Below are 22,269 nucleotides of genomic sequence, written 5' to 3' on the forward strand. Positions count from 1 at the left end.
ACAGAGACATCAAAGTTCTGTTGTGGGTGATTTTTGGTGGGGTGGTTGGAGATGGTGGCTGTTTGATTTTTTTTTTTAATTAATTTTTTTTTTGCTTTGATCTTGAAAAGTCTTTATCTGTACAATCTGTACAGGATCCAATTAATCTGTCATAGGCTATTCTTTTTAATAGTGCCACCTCATAAATTTTTCATTCCCTGACACAAAGAATGATGGGCCTAGCTGTGGTCCAGGCTGATTGTTTTCACTAGTGTACATAGAGTGGCAAGGTTTTGGCACATGTGCAAAAAGACAGGGGGGATAATTCTAAGTAAACTTCTTTTCACAAGCTAAAAGTACTGAGAATTAAGGCTGTATTCTAAAAAAAAATCTGATTCTAGTTTCTCTGAGTTAATTAAAAGAAAAAAAAGCAAAGGAAAGGTCTCCTGTATGGAAAGTATCCTGCAGTTATTAGAGCTGGGAGGCAAGATGCGCTCTTTAACACTGGCCTTACTTTTAACTTTAATATATTGTTCTTGTGGGGGAAGGGAATTAAAGTTGAGCGTGTTAGGTGATGAACAGCGCTTACAGAACTGCAGGTCACTTGCAGCAATCCACGTCATGCTGTACGTGAATGCAGCAGTGGTGGACCCACCCACATAAGTACTGATGAACAAGTTGCATGACTTTGTAAATCTAGACAGTATACCATTTTCGAGATCATTTTTAAGAAAATAATAAAATACAAAGTCTTTTTAATTTTTCTAATGCCTTGGTCTATGCACATTTTAATAGAGTTGAATCTGAGTGAAGGATATTTAAAAAGATACCTACAGTAGTTTAGGCTTGTCTTGCTTTACTTTTTTGCAGTAAAATATATCTGTGTAAATGTAACTTTTAATCTGCTCATCTACTTTAGTATGGTCGTTTTTAAAGATTAGATACCTCATTTTTGACCAGGAATTGTTTTAAAGCATCTCTTTAGACAGTGATATTTTGGTGACAAGGAACACGGTTCTTTATTCCTGTAGTTAAAAGCATGACTCTAGAAACAGGGAGCCTGATAATTACGGGAAAGCTTGCTTGTATATTATTCTAAAAGAAGGTGTTTTGGATTTAGGATAGCTGTAAAATAATTGCCTTGAACTTTGCAATATTTAAGGAGATATGTAGATAGCTGAAGCCTTCATTAACAGATAGTGTGAGCATGGGGAGCATGTGCATGAGTCTCCTGTTGATTTTTTTGCTGCATGTACAGCAAAAGAACCAACAGTTGTATGATACAGTAAAGTAATAGCAATCTGGACACATGCATTAATTGCTTTGTTAGCCAGTGAAGTTAGAGCTCAAGCAATGGGTTTTCAACAAAAGGATTTGCGATCTTGTTTCTGGTACTTCACTGAAACGTGAATAGATTTCATAATGTTTGGATTTAAGTGAATATCAAATTTTATAAGTGATGTTTACTTTTTTGCATCCTTTCAAATACTGTTTTCTGGCCTGCTTTTCTTCTCTCACATGCCTACATTTATAATTTTTGTAAATTTAAATCTGCTAGTAGCTAGAGATAGCTTAGTTGCTGATAAAGTATCTCAACAGCTTTTTATTTTTTCCTTTTCAATACTATCCTCAAAAATGAATCATGAGGATTTTTCTGCAACTATTTACTGTCATCTGGCATTTTTTCAATTTTCTGTGTTTAAGGGTTTGTCATTTTGACACGTGGAATTTTTCCAGTTTGAAGGAATAAAGTTTGTAAATTACATAGGAAATAATTTAATTTAGGATTAAACATTTTGCAGCATTCTTATGTCACTGAAGTTCAGTTTAATATCATTAGACAAGCATTTAATTAAAAACAGTCTGTGGGCCAAATTCTTCTCCCAGACATGTGGTTCATATCTTGGGTGGTTGCCAAGAATGGTAAGCAAGAGAAAAGTTTCAAATTGACGTTTTCACATAGGATCAGGTTCCTCAGAATGCATCTGGGAGTTTGTTTCCGTGGGACAAAGGCAGAAGGACCTTAGAGTAAAGAACAGAAGCCTTTGGAGCAAGACTGCAGATGAGATGGAGGAACTCTTGTTCTAGTTCACAAAACACACATCAGAAGAGGAGCCTATCAGTTCAGGTTAATCCTTGCAGGCACTGGTAAATATGCATACCCTGGTCAGTGGCAGTGGTCTCAGCACACCTGTGTCTCAATTCTAAAAGAGGTATTTGTAGGCCAAGCAAAAGATTTAATTCTCCCGTCAATTCCAGTAGATTTTGGAGTGCTGCTATTGGTACTGTTGATTAACCATTGTAAATTTCTTATTCAAAAGAATTAACTTTTAAATCCCACACTCATAAGTGTCCAGATATCCTTAGGCAGTTGCTACAAATGAGGGAGCTGAATCAGCAAGATCTAGGAACTGCATCTACTCTGAATGAGTAGTCCCGAGCTACCCATCCCCTGTCCTTCTAAAGGATATGGAGGAAGCCTTTGGTTAGCCTGTCCAGGACTGCTGAACCAACTATGTCCACATATTTGGATGAATATGGAGTCTAGTTGCGAAAGCAGCATAGGGGGATGTCCCAAAATAACACGCAGAGGTAGCTAGCAATTTAGTCTGTGGATACATGGCACCCCGATTCTTTACATGCTCTTCCAAGTACTTGACCACATTCAGCCTTCTGCTACAATGAATGAGAAAAATCATGTCAGACAGTTGTAGGTTATCTGCACCCCACCAGCAGCTCAAACATCCTGTGTCCTCTTGGGAACTCCTGGAGTTTCTTTTCCTATCTGCCTTTCTGGGATCTGGCTTACCTCAGTGACCTGGGATATAAAATCCAGAAATAAATTTGTTTAGATCCCAGAAAATGTAACAGTGGCAAATTGATGTGGGAGCCAGGCTCTGCCTGGGATATTGCAGGTATAGTTTTGAATAATTGATATCTGAGTAGCCCAGACTGTACTGTTTTGGGTTTAAGTCTGCATTCCCATAGTGAAAATATTCCTTATGCATGAGAGAGAAGAGTGTTCTCTGAGGATGATTTATGCCTGGTACTAGCATTGTCTCAAATCACCCATCCCTCATAGGCCTGCCTAACAAGTACCATCCCATTAACCATCGTAGTGCATGCTAAATGCAAATTGCATCAAAGAAATGCTGTAAGAGAATTTTCCATCTATGAAAAATGCTGCGTAACTGAACATTTTTAAGTTTGCTGTATTTGCATGTACATTACATGAGTTATATGGAGCTGAGATCAGCTATAAAGTAGATGAATGGTCATAATGAAGGAGTTGCATGTTGCTAATTTGAAATATGAAATCAATCTACCAGGTTAAGTCTAAAGGGCAAGCAAAATGAGACAGGATTTTCTCCAGCAGCCTCGGCAATGCTGAACATGATCATTAGAACCCAGTGAAGGGTGAAAAAATAATCTTTTGTGAATGAGTTCCCTAAACGGGGCTCATATCATTAGACCAGACTGCTTCAGGACCCGTTTTCTCCCCCTGAATATTTGTGTGACTGGTTTCTGTTTGCACAGATGTTTGTGGAGCAGCTTTTATGAGCTGAAGCAGCTGTATTCCTTCTGAAGCAGTTGCTTTCATGCCAGAAGTTCCTGTCTGGCCTCTCTATCTGTACATGCAATTACTTGGTGGAGACTGGAGAAAGCCAACTGGAAAATGGGGTAGACAGATCTAAAACCTGTTTATGGCTCCTTCTTTTCTTCACTTAGAAGCAGAGATGTTTCAAATTATCTCTTCTTCTGCCCCATGATAAACACACCAACATGCAGAGCCTCCATACTCAACTAGGAATTTCTTCTGGGGGATTTCAGGGATGAGAAGACAAAGGCAAGGAGAAGAATAGGGAATATTTTGCATGCACTAAAAATGTCTAGCCTTGTTTATTTACAGTTCCCTTTGGAATACCATGTTTTCCAGTCTTTTCCAGAGTTTAAAGCCCCAGTAGTTTCTTAAGGTCCTGCTCAGAGAGTGGGAATTGTGTCAGGTGGTTGAAGGGACGGAAGAGACCTGATTTTGAGTATTGAAAACCAGTGATTCAGATCTCATCAGTATGATTTATATGCAATTAGCATGAAGCGTGGCTATTTCTGGAACAGTTCTTCAACACAAGTAAGGATGTCTGGCCTATAAATCGTGTCAAATGCCATGTTTGTTTAACTAGTCTCATTTGTCATAATGAGGCATTAGACTGCTGTCAGAGGTGACTTTAGAATGAAATTTTAATTGCAGCAATCTAACGTCTAATGACGAGGAGCAAATTAACAATCCGAGTTTTTCCCAACTTCCACGCGCGCGTGAAGTAGTTGCAGCTGGGTGTCGCTTACCTTTGTGGTTGAGGATGTAGACCAAAGACCTTGTAGACCTTGTTCACCAGCTGGAAGGGGCAGTGAGTGTGAAGGAAGGAAGTTCTGTGTTCAGGCATGTATAAAGTGGAGGAAGCCAAAGCCCTCTTTAGTTTTCCAATAACATACATCTCTCTGAATGATGTAGTTTCTTAAGGCAGCTTCTGTGCTTTTTAGCCCTTCTCTTTCCTCTCCATTTAGGGGGTCACTCCTGTTCTCCATACCAGATAAGAAAGACCCTAAGCATAAGAGAGAACTTGAATATTCGGGAAAAATTCTTAATAAATACCCCTTTCCTTTGTTAGCTGCTGTCAAAGACGAGTGGTAGGAGACCACTCCATTTGTCAAATACCAACTGCTTGTTGGTGTCTCCTACTTGATGATGATGATTTGGGGGTTTCTGACTGCAAGTGGCTGATGCACGGTGTTACCATCTGGAGGTCCCAAAGATGACACCGTTGAGTTAAGTTTTCTCGAATGTGGGTGGCAGCTGACTTGCTTCAGTCAAGCTGCACTAGGGAAAATTCTTGCCAGTGCTGTCAGGTTCTGGAAAGGAAGGAAACATAAATTCCAGGAAATTAAAATGAACACAGTCTTTCTTATTCTATTTCAGTAATCTGTCAAGTTGCTGAGTTATGCCTAGACAAGGGTGTGCATGGTATTTACTTATTTATAAGGGAAACAGCTCTTGTGCAACATGTGGATCCTGAACAAAACCATCTTCTGTGTTCTTCCCTACAGTCAGGCTGTGCAGTGCCGTTGATATTTTAAAGTACGAAACTTTGCTTAAAAATCAAAGGCATAATTTGAATAAGAAGCCGAGTTTGGGTGGCATGTAGCAGTTCCTTAGAGTATTTTGTATTCTGTTCTACTTCTGTGGTCCACAAATGTAGGATAAGCAAGATGCTTGTTTCCTGTTTCTTATAAAATGCAGTGAGCACTTTCTTTTAAACGTTAGGAAATTTGGAAAGCCTGTGTGCCTGGCTGAGCCGAGTATTCACAGGCGTGTTTTCCACAAGTAGGAGTGTAAATAATGTTGTTGTTATTACAGTAAAGGAGGTAAAGACCTTAGGATCATAAATTTGCATGACATGATGGTAAATATTTAGTTTGCTATGGAATTATTAGAGTTTTAAGGTGTAATTTTATGGAAGATTTTTTGTACAGTTTTGGCCCCTGAGAACCATAAAAATCCACAGATCGTACTGATAAAAATTAGCTCTAAAGCCAGTAATGATACAGCTGTCACCGACTGAACATGGGAGGTTGAAGGAAAATGAATGCTTTCTGATTCAAGAGCTTTCCAGCTTGTTAAAATTAGATTAGAAGCTTTCTTTAAGATGTTGCAAATCTTGTTTTGAGAAGAAAACAGTTGTCCTGTTGCCTTTGATGGTTTACAGCAAGATCAGAGGTAGGTTTCTGTTTAGCTCAGTGGACGTTAGTGCTCATGCCTGTTGCTTTTCTGTGAGGCACTTGAAACCTCTGAGTAGCTGAATTCCTTATTTTTCCCCTTTCCTGCTAAGAAACTCACCTGAACCCACTAACAAAAGTTCATAAGCTTGGCTGTGTTTCACCTATCCGGCCCTTTCTTGATTTCTGTGTGTGCACATGCATAGATTTTTTTGGCAAGTCTCAGGAGTCCAAATTAATTTTTTCAAAATCGAAAATGCTGGGGACTTCATTCTCATTTTTGTCATTTGTTTAACGCCGTTCAAAGAGAAACATTTTTTGTTTCATTGTATGCACTGTTTTGTCAGCATGTACCTCTCTGGGAGAAAAAGCCTTTTCAATGTTCTGTCTTTATCCTCAAAGCATGGTGTATCTTCTGTTCCTTGCATTGTTTGGAGCGCTGTCTCGATGTCCTTTTTTACTGCAGAAATACCTATTTGTATTGGGAGTACCTAATTCCTCTTATTACAGTGATCCTGTCTCATAGAGCTCTCCTCATCTCAGATCTGGAGGAAACAACCCCTCTGCCCCCAGGCTGTGGGTTACAAGCTAAGAAACCACAGCACGTTGAGGAGCAGAAGAGTGGAGGGAGGGGGGAAGAAGGTCTTTTTTCCAGGGCATTTCAGCTCCATTGAGCATGACTGCATTGCCCTTCATTTCCTAATGAAGGCTGCACCCAGCAGGGACCGAGTCCGCCTGCTGTAGCCTGTAAGCAGGATCACTGCAGTCTTGGGAAGATGTCTTGTGGAAACAGACAGTATCTCTGGCATGAGCTTCCATGGGGGCTGCATGTACCCACAATGGTTTCAGTTCTGCTGTAGCACCATGTCACGCTGATTTAAAGACAAACAAAAATAAATTAACCCTAACGCTGGGTTCAGTAGGGAACCCTTCTAGAGGTCGCTCTATTTCTGTCTGGAAAGACCAAGGCCAAAGTCTGATGCCCGCTCACCCCATTTCCTTCCCAGGCTGCAAATTTTACTCTTTGTCCTAAAGACTCAAGCATGCCCCAATGTAAGCTACCAGCAGCTACTGTCTGATTTCACACTCACCACTGTCTAATACTGCAGTATACCAATAAAGCATGGACCTTTACCAACTGGAGAGGTTGCTGGCTACTAAACCTACACCAAGCTTAATGAGAATATAAGCATGTCAAGCCATTTAACTGTGTATGCATGGAATTAATTTTTTTTTATTTTTTAATTTACTTTTACCTGTATTGAAGGCTTTTACTCATTCTAACTGGTATTTTGCTGTAAAACTGTCACTGGTTTAATTGTTCTGTCCATTTGCTGGCAAATGCCGTGTCCTAAATCTGAGGAAATTGGTTCATTGAGAAGGTACACCATTCTCCCAAATCTCTCAGTGCCACTTTTGCCATGGGCACACATTTTGAAGGTGTGAATTCAGAGCAAACCTTTCTCCCTGCCATGTTCGCCTTCATGCCAGGCACGGTTCTTGCTTATTTGTGAAATCACATCTGTTCCTGAGATGTTTTTCCTTCCCGTTCCTCCCCATATTCTTTAGTACTGCATTCAGGGATGTTTGTACATGAATTTCTGATTGATGTATAACCACTTCTCAAGATATTTATTCCTAACAAACTGTATCCAGCACTCCAGCTTTTCCTGTTTAATGGGCAAGAGGATGGCAGCCTGATGAACTGGTCCCCCTCCAGTCTTTGTGGAAGTCAGTGGGGGGTTATTCTTGCACTGAAGGAGAGCAGAGGAGAATCCCCATCCCCTGCTTCTGTTAGCTCAGCAGTGTGGCCATGCCTGGTTCACAGCAGGGAAGAGAACAGATGGACACCCTCCTTAAACTCTTCTCCAGTCTCTGAGGTACTCTAGTCAGCAGCAAAATGCATAGGAAAACTCCTGCTACTTCATCTGGAGCTCTCCTCCCCCATGCCATTTTGGATTGTGTCTTTCTCTGGCCAAAACTTTTAGGTAGAAGTTAGAGGTATGCAACCACTGTGAGTATGGAAAATGAAGCTAGATTTACGGTGGCTAAAGCAGCAGCAGCTCAGGCTGATAGTTTCATATTGAAGAGCCTTCATATTAGTACGCTCAGTAATGCAAGGACGAGGGGCAACAGTTTGGGGTTTCAGCTAGCAGACTGGAGTTTCAAGAACACTCATCCGCCCTTAAAGCAGAGTAAATGGGATCTGGATGTCAAAAGCCTGCAGTACTTGGCAAAACATCCCCTGGCTTAAGTAGCTGTGGAGCAAGTCTGAGAGAATAAGCCAGGAGCCCTGCTCAGGTAGCCCAGGTACTGAGAAAGGCACTTTGCTGGCTCTTAATGTATTTTAATTTCTAACAATGAACTTATAAACCTTGAGGAGAATATAACCCTTAACAGATAAGTTTGAACGAGGACTGTAGCTGTACATGAAGCTTTCCAGCAGAATTTCAGTCACTTTCAGTAATGGTTGATGTTTCCATAATTGGGTAATTTTCACTTCTTGGTACTCCACAGAGGAGGAACATAGCTTCACATTACTGTTCTCTTCCTTACTGCTGAAACACGGCGTGTAGGGATGGGAATTGTTTCACCTGAAGTAGATGCAGAGCACTAAATGGCATGAGTTTGTTACTCAGAAGTTTCAGGAAAAAAGGAATAAATGAGGAGGGAGTATCTTCAGGATATATTGGACCCCATTTATATTCCTCACAAAGAGAAGAGCCCTGCTTTGTTAGGTTAAAGCCTCTGACTAGGGATTTCAGGTCATATTATGCTGTCTATGCAGTCAACAAAGAAAGAGGCAGCACACAGTTCAGCACCCCTATGATTTGCATTGACCTCTGGGAGGGATTTTCTTCATCAGGTGAAAAGTAATGAATATGGACGTTGCCCCCAGCCTGTACTGGGCGTATTTTAAAGCAGCATAGCTCAGCCAGCCCAGGTGTCTGCAGGCACCAAACTCAGCACCAGTCCCTGTGGCTTAACGTTTGGGTTTGGTGGGAGCCTAGAGCAAAGCAGATACTGCTGGTGGGATAGATTATGGCTAGCCCAACCAGTCCCTCTCCTGCTGCGCACCTGCAGCTTGCCAGTGCTCCCATGTATTCCCACCACCAAGCTGCAACAAGCATTTGATTTTAACCACTGAATTCATTTTTAGCACATGAAACCGGTATGTTGCTGGGGGCTGATCTGAGACACTTCCAAAACTAGGACGGTAACCCATAGTTTCATGCTCTGTGACCTTGTGAAATGCCATTGTTGTTCTGCAGATTTTTTTTTGTGCTCAAGCCATCCTTAGATAAACATCCTTTTGTACCCATCTTGTGGTTTGGGTGTATAGGGCTAGCTCCATTATATCTAACGGATGACCCCCTCAGTTCAAGTCTGAATCTGAAAAAAATTACTTGAAGTAAAGACAGCTCTATGTTAGCAGCTGCAAACCTTTTAAGCCTCCAATGCACTATGCAATATCACTTGGTGTCTGACAGCTGCTAGGCTGATAATTTGCTAATAATAAGGAATTCTTTGGGGTAAAATGTGAGGAATTTCAGTAGCTTGTAAATAAGATGGTCTTCCTTCTTCTGTTTATATTCTGCAGTATGTAGTTGATGAGTAGAGCCTATATGAACATACTCTTTTGTGGTGGGAGGTCAGAGGAGACACTAAGAAAAACCCATTTGGTTAACGTAGGTTATTTGGTTCTCACCTCCATGAAAAAGTCACCTGACATCATTGCCTTGACCCATCAGCATGACACATGTCCTGACGGTGGAGTGAAGACCTTCAGTTTTCATTCCTTCGTGATTTATTGACTTTCTTACAGCAGAGGTAGTTGGCTTCCCGCTTTTACCTGAACAACACTCAGTGTGGTGGTCTTTATGGCTGTGCTGGTTGCAGTTAGGCCCCAGAATGTGCTAATGTATCAGCATTTTGAGGCCCTTTTGCAGTAAAGCCACTTTCTTATACCCATCTTTAATTTTGAGTTGTTCAGCATACTGGTAGATGGGGGTCTAGCCTCTTGCTTTTAGGTGGTGGTGTTTAGATTTGGTCACTGCTCATGTCCATGTTAATACCAAAAATTAAAATGTAGCATTTCAACTCGCTGTGAAATAGCTCTGCAAAAGGCAGTGATGTATTGGCGTGCAAGTCTGTAATCAGTGGGTGCATACACAACGCTGTGAACCACCAGGCGCAGTTTTTCTGGATATTTTTATAATACTTCTCCCAAGTCATGTCTTCCAAGTGTGGATTAGGAAGTCTTTTTTAATTCATTGTCCATTTGATATTTTATAGTTTGAAAACCTGAAGTTGTACTGATAAAAATTCCAGTACATACAAGGTTAGATCTAGGATCATAACTAGGTAGGTAGATATGTTGATTTATCTATATCTATCTATCACAGATAGGTGCTATTTAACTTCTAGCATACAATGCCTGTGAACTTCTCACAGAGGTGCAAATCATTTATTTGCTGTCGTATGACAGGCATAGTGCCAGAATTTCTTTGTTTCCATGTTTGAGCTGGTATCACTTTTCTTATGTCTTTTGTAATGTAGAGTGCAGAACTTTTAACCTTACAACCTTGCTATTAATCTGTTTCACGATTTCTCACTGATGAATTCCATTTCTTTTGAAAACACTGTATACAGTTGTGTGCTAGTGTCAATAAAATTGACATTTGTGTAACAAGCTGTGGCATTCTCTCAGATTTCACTGAACACTGATTTAGTGCGAAACTGTTGGTAAATCCTTTCTTGATAGCTGTATTAATACAGAACTTTGATTTATAATAGGCTACATAACTGTCGTGATTACGTAAACTGATAACTGTACTGTTTTTTTATTTCTCTTTTCAAAGGAATGAAATATAAACATGAACTGGTTTGGAACTGGAAAACATTCATGTTCTAGCAATAAATCTAAGCTCTTCCAGAAAATAAATAGGTTTAACTACTGGCCTAATTATATTTATTGGTGCCTCTGTTTACTGGAGTGTCTCAGCTGTGTGGTAGTAGCAGAAACACTTACCTATCATAATCTAGGGAGGATATAAACCCATGACAGTACAATGTATTTGACCATGGTGATACATGTTTTACCTTTAATCCTAGACAGCCTATTAGCTGTAGTAATCAAGACCTTGTCACATGTTTGTTTGTTTTTTTGTTGGATATTAAGGTATGATGCCAAAAGCATACAGACTGTAAATGTTCTTCCACATGAAAGATCCATCTTCCAAAACAAATTTAGATTTATGGAGGTTTGGAGGAGGGGACAGTGGGCATTTTTTGGCAAACTCTCTCCTTTGTGCAGTCAGCAGTCTGGCTGCCTCCCAAAAAGACAAAATGCTAATTTCAGTAATATTTAATGTAGTGTATATGAATCCATGGAAGTGTAATTAATTGTCTAATTCTTTAATATTTTTCATCCAAAATTCAATGGGACTTTTTATCTGTGCTAATCTAAAGTTGTCGTGCTTTGTGCATTAAAAATATTGCTTTTCTTGTGTAAATGTAATGTGAGCATTTCCATCCCAAACAATCAGAGGAGCATGGAAAGACCTACAAGGTATAATATGCATACTTGTGTTGTGTGTAGCAATTGGGGAACCAGTAGTTTCCTCCCTTTGTGTTAGATTTGCCTGGTGTTACTTAGCAGCAACACTGCTGTAGAAAGTCGTTTCTTTTTCTCTAGACTTCCACTAGATAAATTTCTTCTAACTTGTGTCCTGTAGCTCCCTCTGAAGTACTGATTCGAGTCTTTGAAGTTTCACTTTGCTAGAAAGAATGGCACTCCTAGGGTGACTCCCTTGCTGTATTTATAATCTTTAATAGAGTGGATGACATTGGTGGAAAAAAAAAATGGTATTAATTTAACACTTAGCTGTAAATCTTCCAGTTTAGTCACGTATGCCCTGACCCCTTCCTTACAGAGACACTAATTTCAGCCAGTTTCATCAGCTAAGAGAATACTACAGTCCCTTGGTTAACGCAAGTGGATGCAGCTCCTCTGACTTCCAAGTCTGTTTGGACTAGTTTGAGGACCCTGATGGCTGCGTCTTGCAGTGTAATTTCACAGGCTGCTTCTTGGGGTTGTAACTTTTTGGTACTTTTTTAGGGAGAGCCTGTCCTAACTGATTTCTTTTACCATTTTTTTAGCAGGTTCTCTGACTGGCAGCCCTCATCTTTCAGAGCTTTCCATCAATTCCCAAGGAGGACCATCAGTGGTGAATATGTCATTATCTCCAAACTTGAGCCCTGATGCCAAGCAGTCATCTCCCTTGATCAGCCCTTTACTAAATGACCCATCGTGCATCAGGACTGAGGAAGAGGAAGAGGTCCGAAGAAAGGTAAGGCAGAGGCAGTTGGCCTTGGCTGTCTTCTCTTTGCTGTGTTGTGACTACCACTATTTGTCAAAGTGACAAATATCTACACCCCTTGCAGCTTTCTCATCATAGATTCACACAAATTACTTGAGTTGGGTCACTTGGTGTCTGCTGTGGTCAGTAGGAGTGCTTCCAAGAACAGCCATGTGCTCCTGAGGCCAGACTCCTGGCTTGGAGTGGGTCTGGCCAGAACCACAGAGCATCTGTAGCTGAGGGCTCAGTGGCCTGGATTCATCCTCCTGAACAGAGGTGCAGGAATTGGGGAATTAACTCCTCTTTAAGCAGTATAGAGAATGTAGGTAGCTCCATGGCCCTAAGGTGGGATGAATCTGGACCAGTCCTTTGAGCAGCAACCTTAATTCTGAGCTTGTTTTGACAGGGTTCCTTATAAACCTGACTTGGTTTTTAAGGAGAAGCATTTAGTAGTTTGTTGTAACAAAACAGTCGGCTCCATTGTATTATTGGAGAGAGAATTTCCAGGTGACAGAGAGAAAAGATGAGCCTTTGTAGGAGTATATGACCCAGGCTCGGCACTCTGTCCCTGCTGGGAGCACCACTGGGAGCAGTTGGAGTGGAAAATGCTCTCTTTGAACCACAGCCTGCAGTGCTCAGCTGGGAGTGCTTGGCTCAGCCCCATCATTGCAGCAAAGCCATAAGGGAGCATCACATCCAAAACTGTCATCGGAGACAGAAGGGATTCTGTCTGAGCCAGGGTGCTCTGGGTGTCTGCTGGCTCATCTGCCTGTACTGCAGGGCGAGAGGGGGATCTTGTGCTTCTGTTGCCTGCTTTTTCTCCTGTGCTGAGAGCATCTCAGGAGGAAGGAGGTAGGAACTCAGCTGGCTTTGGTGGAAAGTGGCAGCACGTATAAGGAAAACATGCGAGAGAGAAATTTGAGGAGAAAAGCCAAGAAACTGTTAATAGACTCATAATTCTCTGCATCAGTCCAAGTTACAGCAGCCAGTGACTGTTGTAGCTTATACCAGTAGCTGATGGTTCCCATGGGATCGTACACTGAGAAATGCCCACACAATCTCTCCTCACATCCCTTTCTGGTGCATCTGCTACATGGTTGATCTTCAGGGAAGAAACATAAGAGCAAAAGATTTGTGGATGTTTTGCTCTTCCTTTTTACTTCCTAAGCAGCACAGAACAAAACCAGTTGGGTTCCTTTAGCTCTTCAAAACCACTTTTGCCTCTTGGATAGTTCTGGAGGGTTTGGATTGCTTTTTTTTTGTTTGTTTTCTGGAATTTGAAATCTGCAGCAAACCCTAAAATCCTTCATTTCTTTCACTGTTAGGCTGTCTGTCTGGATGGGGAAAATCTTCCAGATTTCATTTTTTGTATTTTGCTGCGGATTCTTACCCTGCCAATGAAACCGGTAATAATCAGACACTAATTTTTGTAGGATTTGCCAAATTTGATTCAAATAGTTGCCTAGCTTGCGAACAATTTCTTTCTGAACTCCAGAGTATGTCCTGCTCCAGAGGTGTGGAATAAACTGAAAAGAACATCAGCACCCCAAAGCTAAAGAAGTCCCCTTGGCAGAAAGAAATCTCTCAAGAACCCATTGAAAGTGTTTGTTCTCTTCTGTTGGCAAGGCAGAATTGTTTTCAGGGCTTCAGGGCTTATGAACATTCGAGCATGAGTCACAGTAACCACAAGCAAGGGTCACTAGTTTGTAACTCTCTTGGTGATTGTTGTCTGCAGTTCTTTTTTTTTCCTACAGAAAGCAGCTCCATAAAAGCAGACGAAAACCTAATGTGTTTGCAATTTGCAGAGATTCCCAACTGAGAAAGCTTACTTCATTGCTAAAGAAGTAGCGACCACAGAACGAACATACCTGAAGGACCTTGAAGTCATCACATCGGTATGTTTACTTTAGCATTACTCATGAAACATGTGAAGCTCTAGTCAGCAGCACGATTTCATCTGCTCCATTTAACATCTCCACCGTTCCACGCTACTTCTATGTGCTGCACTGTAGGTATTCTCTGCTGGGCACAGGAGTACAACCCTAGAGAGGAAGTAGCAGAAAAAAAGCAGAAACAAGAGATTTGTGCTGTGGTTAGGAACATGCACTGTGAAACCCTTTCAGGTTGAGGAACTTGGAACACAGTTCAATTATTCTTTCTTGCTCTCATACTTTGTGGTTGCAATTACTAAAAATGCCTGTGGGTTTTCAGTGATTTCTCTTAAAACTGAAGTAGCTCCCTAGGGAGGCGTAGTAATGTTTTCTCCTGGCTTAAATGCCCTCCATTTAGCATGATGTATTGCAGAGCACCTACTGCACCTCCATGAATGATTCTGACTTTTCAGTAAGTAAAACTGTCTGTTAAATAACTCATTGTTTTGTAGCATCTGATGAACGTGTAATTGTTAAAATCACCAAAACAAATTATGTGCCTGCTTTGCACACACGACAGTTTTGTTTAACTTCCAAGAGCAACGTGTGCGAGATGTGGCCTTAAATAATAATCATCTGTGAAAAGGATCCACTAGATCCAAAACCTCTCATGGTATGTCAGCAGTCCTGCCAGTTCCAGACCTCCCAGATATTTAATTGCAGAGCGTGTGAACCTCTGTGAGGTTGTGCATTGAGGGTGCGTTGCCACCTCCTGCATGGAGTGTTGTGGTAAGGAGGATATGCTGCAGAGAAGAGGTGGTAGCAGCAGGGAACCAGGGAGATAATTTCTCCCCAGCTTCCCTTCTGTTCCAGAAGCCCACTTGGCAGATGAAGTTGGTCTGACACCAGCTTAGACATAACCAGTGTAGGCTGGAGCAGCGTGGTTGTTGGAGGCTGGAAGATAGCTGTGGCTTCACTGCCTACTGCTCCTGGCTTCCTGGAGATGCCAGGCTGATGAGGGAAGAGACCAGGCTGTGTGGGACAGAGATCCTTGCTGCAGTCCTAACAACACATGTGCTGTTTTCAGCGTTCGTTTCACCCGGTGGCTTCAGAAGCAGAATGTTTCAGCTCTTCCCAGCTCCCTGCCAGTTTCTGCCTTAGGCCTAACCCCACTTCCCACCCAGCCCTTTATCCTTGTAGCAGACAAATTCGAAGAGAGGCCTAAAACTAAGCTGATGATCAGACCCATCAGCTGTGCCCCAGAGATCTCTGGCACTGGAGGCCACTGGGAGTGAACAAGGAGCCAGTGTCCTTGAAAAAGAGAGTTTCATGCATCAAGTATGAGCATTGGTAGCTCTGCAGTTCTTCAACCTGCTCGGTGCAGAAATAAAGTGGGGGAGAGGTAGGCTTGGGATTATCCTAGGTGTGGGACAACACCAGCCGATGCAGTGTCAAGCCTGCTGTACCTTATCTATGGTCCCAACAGCCTTCTAGGGCCTGCTGGAAGTCAACCATAGGTAGCTGGAACCCCTTGGGGCTACAAGGAGGGAGTGCTCTTACCACGTTGAAGAGAATAGTCTGCCACCTTGGCAAGCCCCATAGTCCTCTGGTTGTACATCACCCTGATGTCTCCCAGTGCAAATAAAATAAAGAGAACGTAGAGCAAAACTGATCAGGAGCCTGTTGCACTCTTAACAGTGTCTGTTGCTGACCCTCCTGTTCCCGACTCCTCGTGTCTTATCTTGGGAGTGCAATGGGCTTCTCTTCCTTGCTCACCTGGCAAAAGGCTTGGTTTCTCTATCTGCGAGCAGCAGGGTGGCCACAAGTGTTTACTGTACCAGCTCCTGTCAAAGGGGTTGCAGACAGGACTCAGCGAAAGAAAATGCAGAGCATGTTTTGCAGTCTTGCTGGAACATTTTCAAGTATTCTCTCGAGAAAATAACCCTTGCACCTACAATGTTTGTAAATCCAGTTTGGGCTTGAAGGGAATTTTTGAGGTTTGGTGAGTGATGGCCAAGGGGAAGGGAGTTCCTTTTTCACCCGCTCAGGGCCTGACCACTGATACAAGCACCAGAGCATGCAGGAATATTGGGTAGCCTGAGTTATTTTGCTACTGCCAGCTAACCAGCTCCATTCTGGGTCAAGGGCTTAAAGACAGCAAATGGTCATACCTGCTGCATTCCACCCACTTGGTAATTTTGCTTCTCTTTTTGTTTGTAGTGGTTTCAGAGTGCCGTGAGTAAAGAGGATTGCATGCCCGAAACACTGAAAAATCTCATTTTCTCCAACTTCGAACCTTTGCACAAATTTCACACTGGTTTTCTCAAGGAAATTGAGCAGAGACTTGCTCTGTGGTAAGATTGGTTTTTGTTTTTGTTTTTGTTTTCATGCAGTCTAACATTTTTGCACTCCCTTTTTGCTAACTCTTTGTGATTTGATTGTTGTGATTCATTTGTGAAAGCCACAGATGTCATTTATTAACAGACTTCAGATATTGAATCATGCTTTGTTCGTGTTTACTTGACAAGCTCTATTGTTCAGATATCTCAGTCAGGTACAGACACACGTAAATGAGATTGTAACACCGGATGAAGCCTTCTTTTGCCAAATGTCAGTGTTTCTATATGGCTGCTCTTCTGAAAAAACATGCTGCAAGCAAGGCTTATGAGTAATAAAGAGGGGGAGGTGAAGGACCAAATCCTGTTTCTGTCAAATAGGTGTAGGATAGGAGGAATTTCAGAGACCAACTGCCTATATATGACACACACAGGGTGCACAGCACCCTCTACAAATTGACAGAGTATTAGAAAAGGATATTGACCCTAAAATGTTTCTATCTTAGCTTAATAGTGGCAGTAAAACGTGGCATTTTTGTGAAATAGCTGTGAATTGAGTAACTGCCGTGGCAAGACTCGGTGCATTTGACCAGTGATGTCTGAGCACGCAGAAGCCCTGTCCTTGCTCTGATTACACCTGTCTGCACTGGATTGTCATGCTCTGTGTAGGCATTTTATGGTGGGTTGTCAGTCCTGAGAACCCAGCTTTTCCTTCTTGGTTATAAAAGTGACCATGGAAAAGTGGTGTGAAAGCAGTGAATGGGTGTCCTTGCAGGCAGACCTGATGGGTGCTAATCAGTTTAATACCTGTGCAACCAATGAATCAAAACAAAAGCAAAACAGAGTCCTAAAGCATGTGAGTTTAGATCTTTTGCTGTGATGATCTAGGTGCCTGAATGAGAACACAGCACGCTGCAGACGGGTGCTTTCCAAACCCACCCTGCACAGTTCCAGAATTAGTGGGCTTGGAAACTGCCTCTCAGAGCTGACATCCTTGGCCAGGACTTTGTGGTTGATGTTTTATGTAAGCTTACTTCCAAGGCATGTGCTGCACAGCAACCCTGCCTGCATCTCCTTTTCTTCGTTGAGCTGCTACTGTTTTAATTGAGTCAGGATTCTTACTTGCTGGTGTTAATTGCTTGTCAGTAAGGAATATTTATGGCAGGTACTTCAAGGAGCCTCCTTGAAATGTTGTGAATAGTGATTGTTTCTCTGCCCATGGTGTAGGATTAACAGTGGTCAGGGTGAGGGTGAAGGGTGAAGTGGTGAGAAAAGGACGATTTATAGTTTGTAAAGGACCAAGTTCTGCTCTCTAGCAGACCAGTCTGATCTAGTGAGCTTCACGGGTGCTGATTCCTAGGGCACGTGTTGAAATAGATTCCCTCCATACCCTTCTGGTTGCTGCTGTTATTACAGGTGGATGCCAACTTCCTGCTCAGATGTGATGTTTTCCAAAATTGCATTATGCTGCAATAACAGCCTAACCCTAGGCTACTGGGATTAGAGAGTAGAGAGAGTAGAGAACAAACTTCAGCTTTTTGAAACAGCTGCTAGAAATGACTGTACCTAACTTGAATTCAGCTCCCTGTAGAAGGGCTTGATGAAAAACACGCTTTTAGAAAGAGTAATGCAGAAAAGAGATTGGTACCAAGTCAGATTGCCTGTAACTTGTATTGATACCCTCGATACGTGGGTTTGTAAGCAATAGGCAAATGTTTGGAGCAGAAGTTGTCCCACTCATTTCACACATTGCCAAGGTAGCATGCAGTTTCTGAGAGCTTCCAGTCCAATGTCCTCTATCTCACCTTCCTCTGAGCCCTGTGTATCTGAGTATATACTGAAACAGAAATACAGGACTGTTATCTCCCTTCCTATGCCCGTGACACAAAGCATGAGGAAGCTGCCAAACTCCTGGGTGCCTGGTGGTAACCACAACCTCTGAGCTTGTGCACATCAGGCCAAGGGAGCCCACAGCAGCAATTGGAAGTGGACAGTGCATTTCACAGGACCCCTGTTACTCTGAGGCAGGTTGCCTTTCAGTTTACAATGCTTCTTTCCAAGATTCACACTGGAAGATGGCTTTACAGACTTAAGCAAAATGTTTTCAGCTAGCTTTGCAGCTGTAAATGACACAGACAAGATGGGGCCATTCTTCAGTCACTTGAGAGATCTTGGTGGTATCCAGTGTGCTGTGAGGAGCTGAGATACAGAACTGCAACTGCTCCCCATCACTGAGGAAATGAAACATTGTTAAGGGGGAGATGAGGAATGATTGCTAATGCTACGTGAATCCAGTTTATTCATTTTTTTTCAGAAGAGACCTTGGAAGGCAAATCTGGTGACTTTTAGAGATAATCAAACCATGCAGAACAGATTTATTTTTCGTTTGAACTCTATAAAAGGTTCAAAGACTGCAAATAAAACCTTGTGCTTCCCAGTTTGTACATTTAAGGGCCAGAACTCCTCACGCCCTTTGGAGCCTCAGTTGCTGTGAGGTCCACAAACACAGGCACTGAAGTGAGGGATCTGGGGAACTCAGCTAGAGTCACTGGAAAAAGAAACTCTTAATGAACATTTAGGCTTTTTTTTTTCCCCTTTTCAGTTAGCTTCTTTCAGAGCTGAGTAAGCCTTTTGTTTTCCAACTTTTCCTTGTCCAGAGGCTATGGTTTCACAGAGCAGGAAACCTCACTCTAAGACTCCGAATACCATATTAAAACTGCAGTTTTTGTACAACACGAAGCGCCGATCTACTGTGAAGTTACTTTGCAATTCAAAAATATTCTGATGAGGTAACTTTGTCCCAGCTGGGCACCTCACTCTGACTTTGGCAGATCAGCTCTTGCATGTCCTTCCACAGTCGGTGTAGAGCTGCCGTGAATTCTCTATCAGCTGCTCTGATTCGTTTGACAGAAGTGCAGTCACGTTCCTGCTCCCGACCTGGACTCAGCTGGCAGCCAGCAGCGTGGGTTTACCTAGAGCAAATGTTTGTTTTTAAAGTTCTGGAAGATTTAAATATGTGAAATTGGAAGGGAGGCGGATTAGCTGGCAGGTGTTACTTTGGAGGTGTTGGGTTTTTTGTACGGTGCCACAGATGCTGAGATAAGTTGCAAGCAATAAACTCTATCCTATGGAGATTAGTGTTTAATTAAACAGTGAGTGACAAAAATAAACTGTCCCTCAGTGTGTAGAAGAACAAGCTGGTGGCAATGTGGTAAGGAATTTCTTCAGCAGCATGGTCAAGGTCAATAAGCTCAATGCCTGTGCTGTCGTGATTGCACCGATGTCTTTGGCCCTGGGTATTTTTGAGGCAGTGGTCTTCAACACATTTCACCACCACAGCACAGAGCCCTGCCCAGCCACTAGAGCAAGTGTGTAGGTCCTTGTGAGCCTGGCTGCCACCGAGCTCCATGGCACTGCTGTAGTCAGGGGCTGTCAGGATTCACGCCAACTCATTTATATCTGAATTTTGTGCGTCAGCTCTTTTAGATTTCCAGGTAGTGGGGAATGAAGGTGAGACACGAGCGTGCTCTGCATTCCCTTGAAAAAAAAAGACCTTTGGATGAGTGTCTTATAGAGACTTCACCAGGCTACTGAAGGCCCCTAGCTACTCAGGTGTGTTGTGGGAGCTCCTCTGAGAGGAAAAGCCTCCATCCACCATGAGCAATCTGTTTTCCCCTGGTGAGTAGGATGCTGGATTTTATCAGCTCTGCAATAAATAGCAGTTCAGCCTGCCTCCTCTGACTTGGATCAAACTGAAGCTGGTGCTCTGTAAAAGAGCTGTGAAGGGACCAAGGCAAGGGGAAGACCACTCGTAACCATTGGTGATGACTCTGTGGTTTTAATTTATTTAAACACCTATAAACTTTTAGTACTTGGCTCAAAGAAGCTCAGATTGTGCACATTATTGAGAGCATTTCTGGCTTGCTCGAAGGCTTCTGGGCTGTTTGAATCTGCCTTCGGAGGCAGATTGTTTGCTACCGAACATCTGAAGGGCTGGAAACCCTTTGACCCAGTTATAGATTCTGGCAGGTCTGATTTGTTTCTTCATACAACCCACCCATTTTTCATACTACATTTCCTAAGAGCAGCAGATCTCAGTGAGAAAGTTTTTTAACAAGATGGGAATTGATGCTGACACCAATAGCCAACTGCAGAAAATTGGAATTTACTGCGTTTTTCACAGCCAGAGGTTCTGGCCGTGAAACTGAGCCGATTCGCAGCGCTTTTACCGTGTGGCATCACAAGATCAGCAACAGCATGCTGTGGCCGGTGTTTCCCACCTGTGTGGGAAGCCTGACCCCTGTGCTGTGCTGCTTCCAGCTCAGTGAAGCATCCCAGGAATCCCAACAGTTGCCCCAGCTGTGCTGAGCCCTCTGTTGATGGCACTGACCATGTTCCTGGACCAAGTGACCTGCTGAGGCCCTGTGCCTCAAGGAGAGGAAGGATGGCCTTGGTGGATGGAGGCAGGCAGGCAAGGGAGGAAGAGGAGGGAAAAAGAGCAGGCAGCCATCTGAGGTGGGAAAGAATGATGCACGTGAGCCTGTCCTGTTAGCACGAGCCAGGAGGAGAGCATCAGGCACTCTGGTACTGGGTACCGGGACTCCTCACCCAGGTTGCCCCTCAGCAAGGCTCTGGGTGCAAGGCCAGGAGTTCCCAGCCCTTTTTGCTACTCCATATGGGAGCAATATCCCAGTGTCTTCAAGCTGGCTCCTGTTTTTCAGGGGCCTGAGAGACTTCTTGGTAAGGAGGGAGAGGTGTGGGCAGCGCAGCCAGAGCATGGCATGCTCCGTTAGCATCCAGCCAGCTGAAGCCAAGAAGTCAGTCAGGCTCTGCTCCTGCATTTATGTGAGCTGTCTAATAGCCTGGTCGTTTGGGCGATCACAAGCAATGTTTTCCAGCCAAAAGATTGAGCTCATCTTTCCACACCCATTTAAGTGTTTGGATTTCAGGTTTCCACACTGCTTTCTGACAGAAATCTCTGACAATTCTGACAGGGGGAGGCAAATGGCGAGCCATAAATTTTCCCCCCTTGGTCGATCACTAAAGCACTGCAGAGAGCAATGCCCGGGCAAGCCAGGATAGCCATTTCCACCCCAGGAAGCCCTATTAGGAAGTGCGAATTGGTGTTTTGGGCCTTATCCATGTGCTGGGAAGAAAAAGCATTACGTACTTTCAAGAAATGTAGGCAAGACTCATCTTCTCGCCGGGAAGCCAATAATTTGACTCCCTGTTCGAAGGCACTTCTGAGGAAAGCTGCTGCCGCTCGGCTCTGCCAGATGTGGCTGCGAAATGTGTGCCTGGCAATTTGCAAGAAAGCTCTTAGATCTTAGCATATGAAAGGCGAAGGCTCAATCAGGATTCATGGGAGCCCGGCTTGAAAACCTGTAATAAAAAGCACTCAGAGAGGTGTTAGGCAGATGAGCTAAATGCTGATTTATTAACCATTTTTTGTTTGGGAAATAGTACTTGTGGTCAGGAAGAACAGCCTGATAAATGTTTGTGTAAACAAAGCTGTGATCCTTATCTGCCTTCTCAAATGTATGAGTGCTGATGATTCAGCTGGTTCCTCATCTCTGGGATGCACAGGTTTGGAAATGTCTTTGTACGGTGTGCAGCCAGGAGGTATGTATTTGGGGTACAAATCTCATAGTCACACCATGTGGAGTCCTGGGACAAAGTCCTGGTGACGCTAAGTAGGCCTCAGTGCATTTAACTCCATTTTAAGGAGACAATTTGTATTACTGAAGTCATTTTTGGGCACATCTGGAGATTAGAGATCTGCTACATCCAAATGTCTTTGAAGTGATGGGGAAAGAATCACCAGTCCCTGATTAGTCATGCCCAGAGCCCTGTTAGGGTCATCTCAGTGGCCCTCCCAGCAGGGATGTGCCTGGGATCACCTCTGTGGAGGGGCCACTGCAGGTTGAGAAATCACATAGTCATGGTATC

At 43.0% G+C, this 22,269-nt stretch overlaps 1 protein-coding gene across 6 annotated transcripts in view; it reads left to right on the top strand.

Moving 5' to 3' along the window:
• The window catches only part of FARP1 (FERM, ARH/RhoGEF and pleckstrin domain protein 1), a 194,887-nt gene that overhangs the window by 150,752 nt on the left and 21,866 nt on the right, over positions 1-22,269 (top strand). For 4 of the 6 annotated variants that reach the window (XM_082754402.1, XM_082754403.1, XM_082754400.1 and 1 more), the window contains exons 14-16: positions 11,914-12,104; positions 13,919-14,008; positions 16,205-16,338. In XM_082754402.1, the coding sequence (XP_082610528.1) occupies positions 11,914-12,104; positions 13,919-14,008; positions 16,205-16,338 (415 nt within the window). The remainder of the gene's footprint in view (positions 1-11,913; positions 12,105-13,918; positions 14,009-16,204; positions 16,339-22,269) is intronic. The other 2 variants (XM_082754401.1, XM_082754399.1) reach the window with 1 other exon arrangement.

This window comes from Aythya marila (assembly GCF_965140915.1).
Source record: "Aythya marila genome assembly, chromosome: 1".
Lineage (NCBI taxonomy): Eukaryota > Metazoa > Chordata > Aves > Anseriformes > Anatidae > Aythya > Aythya marila.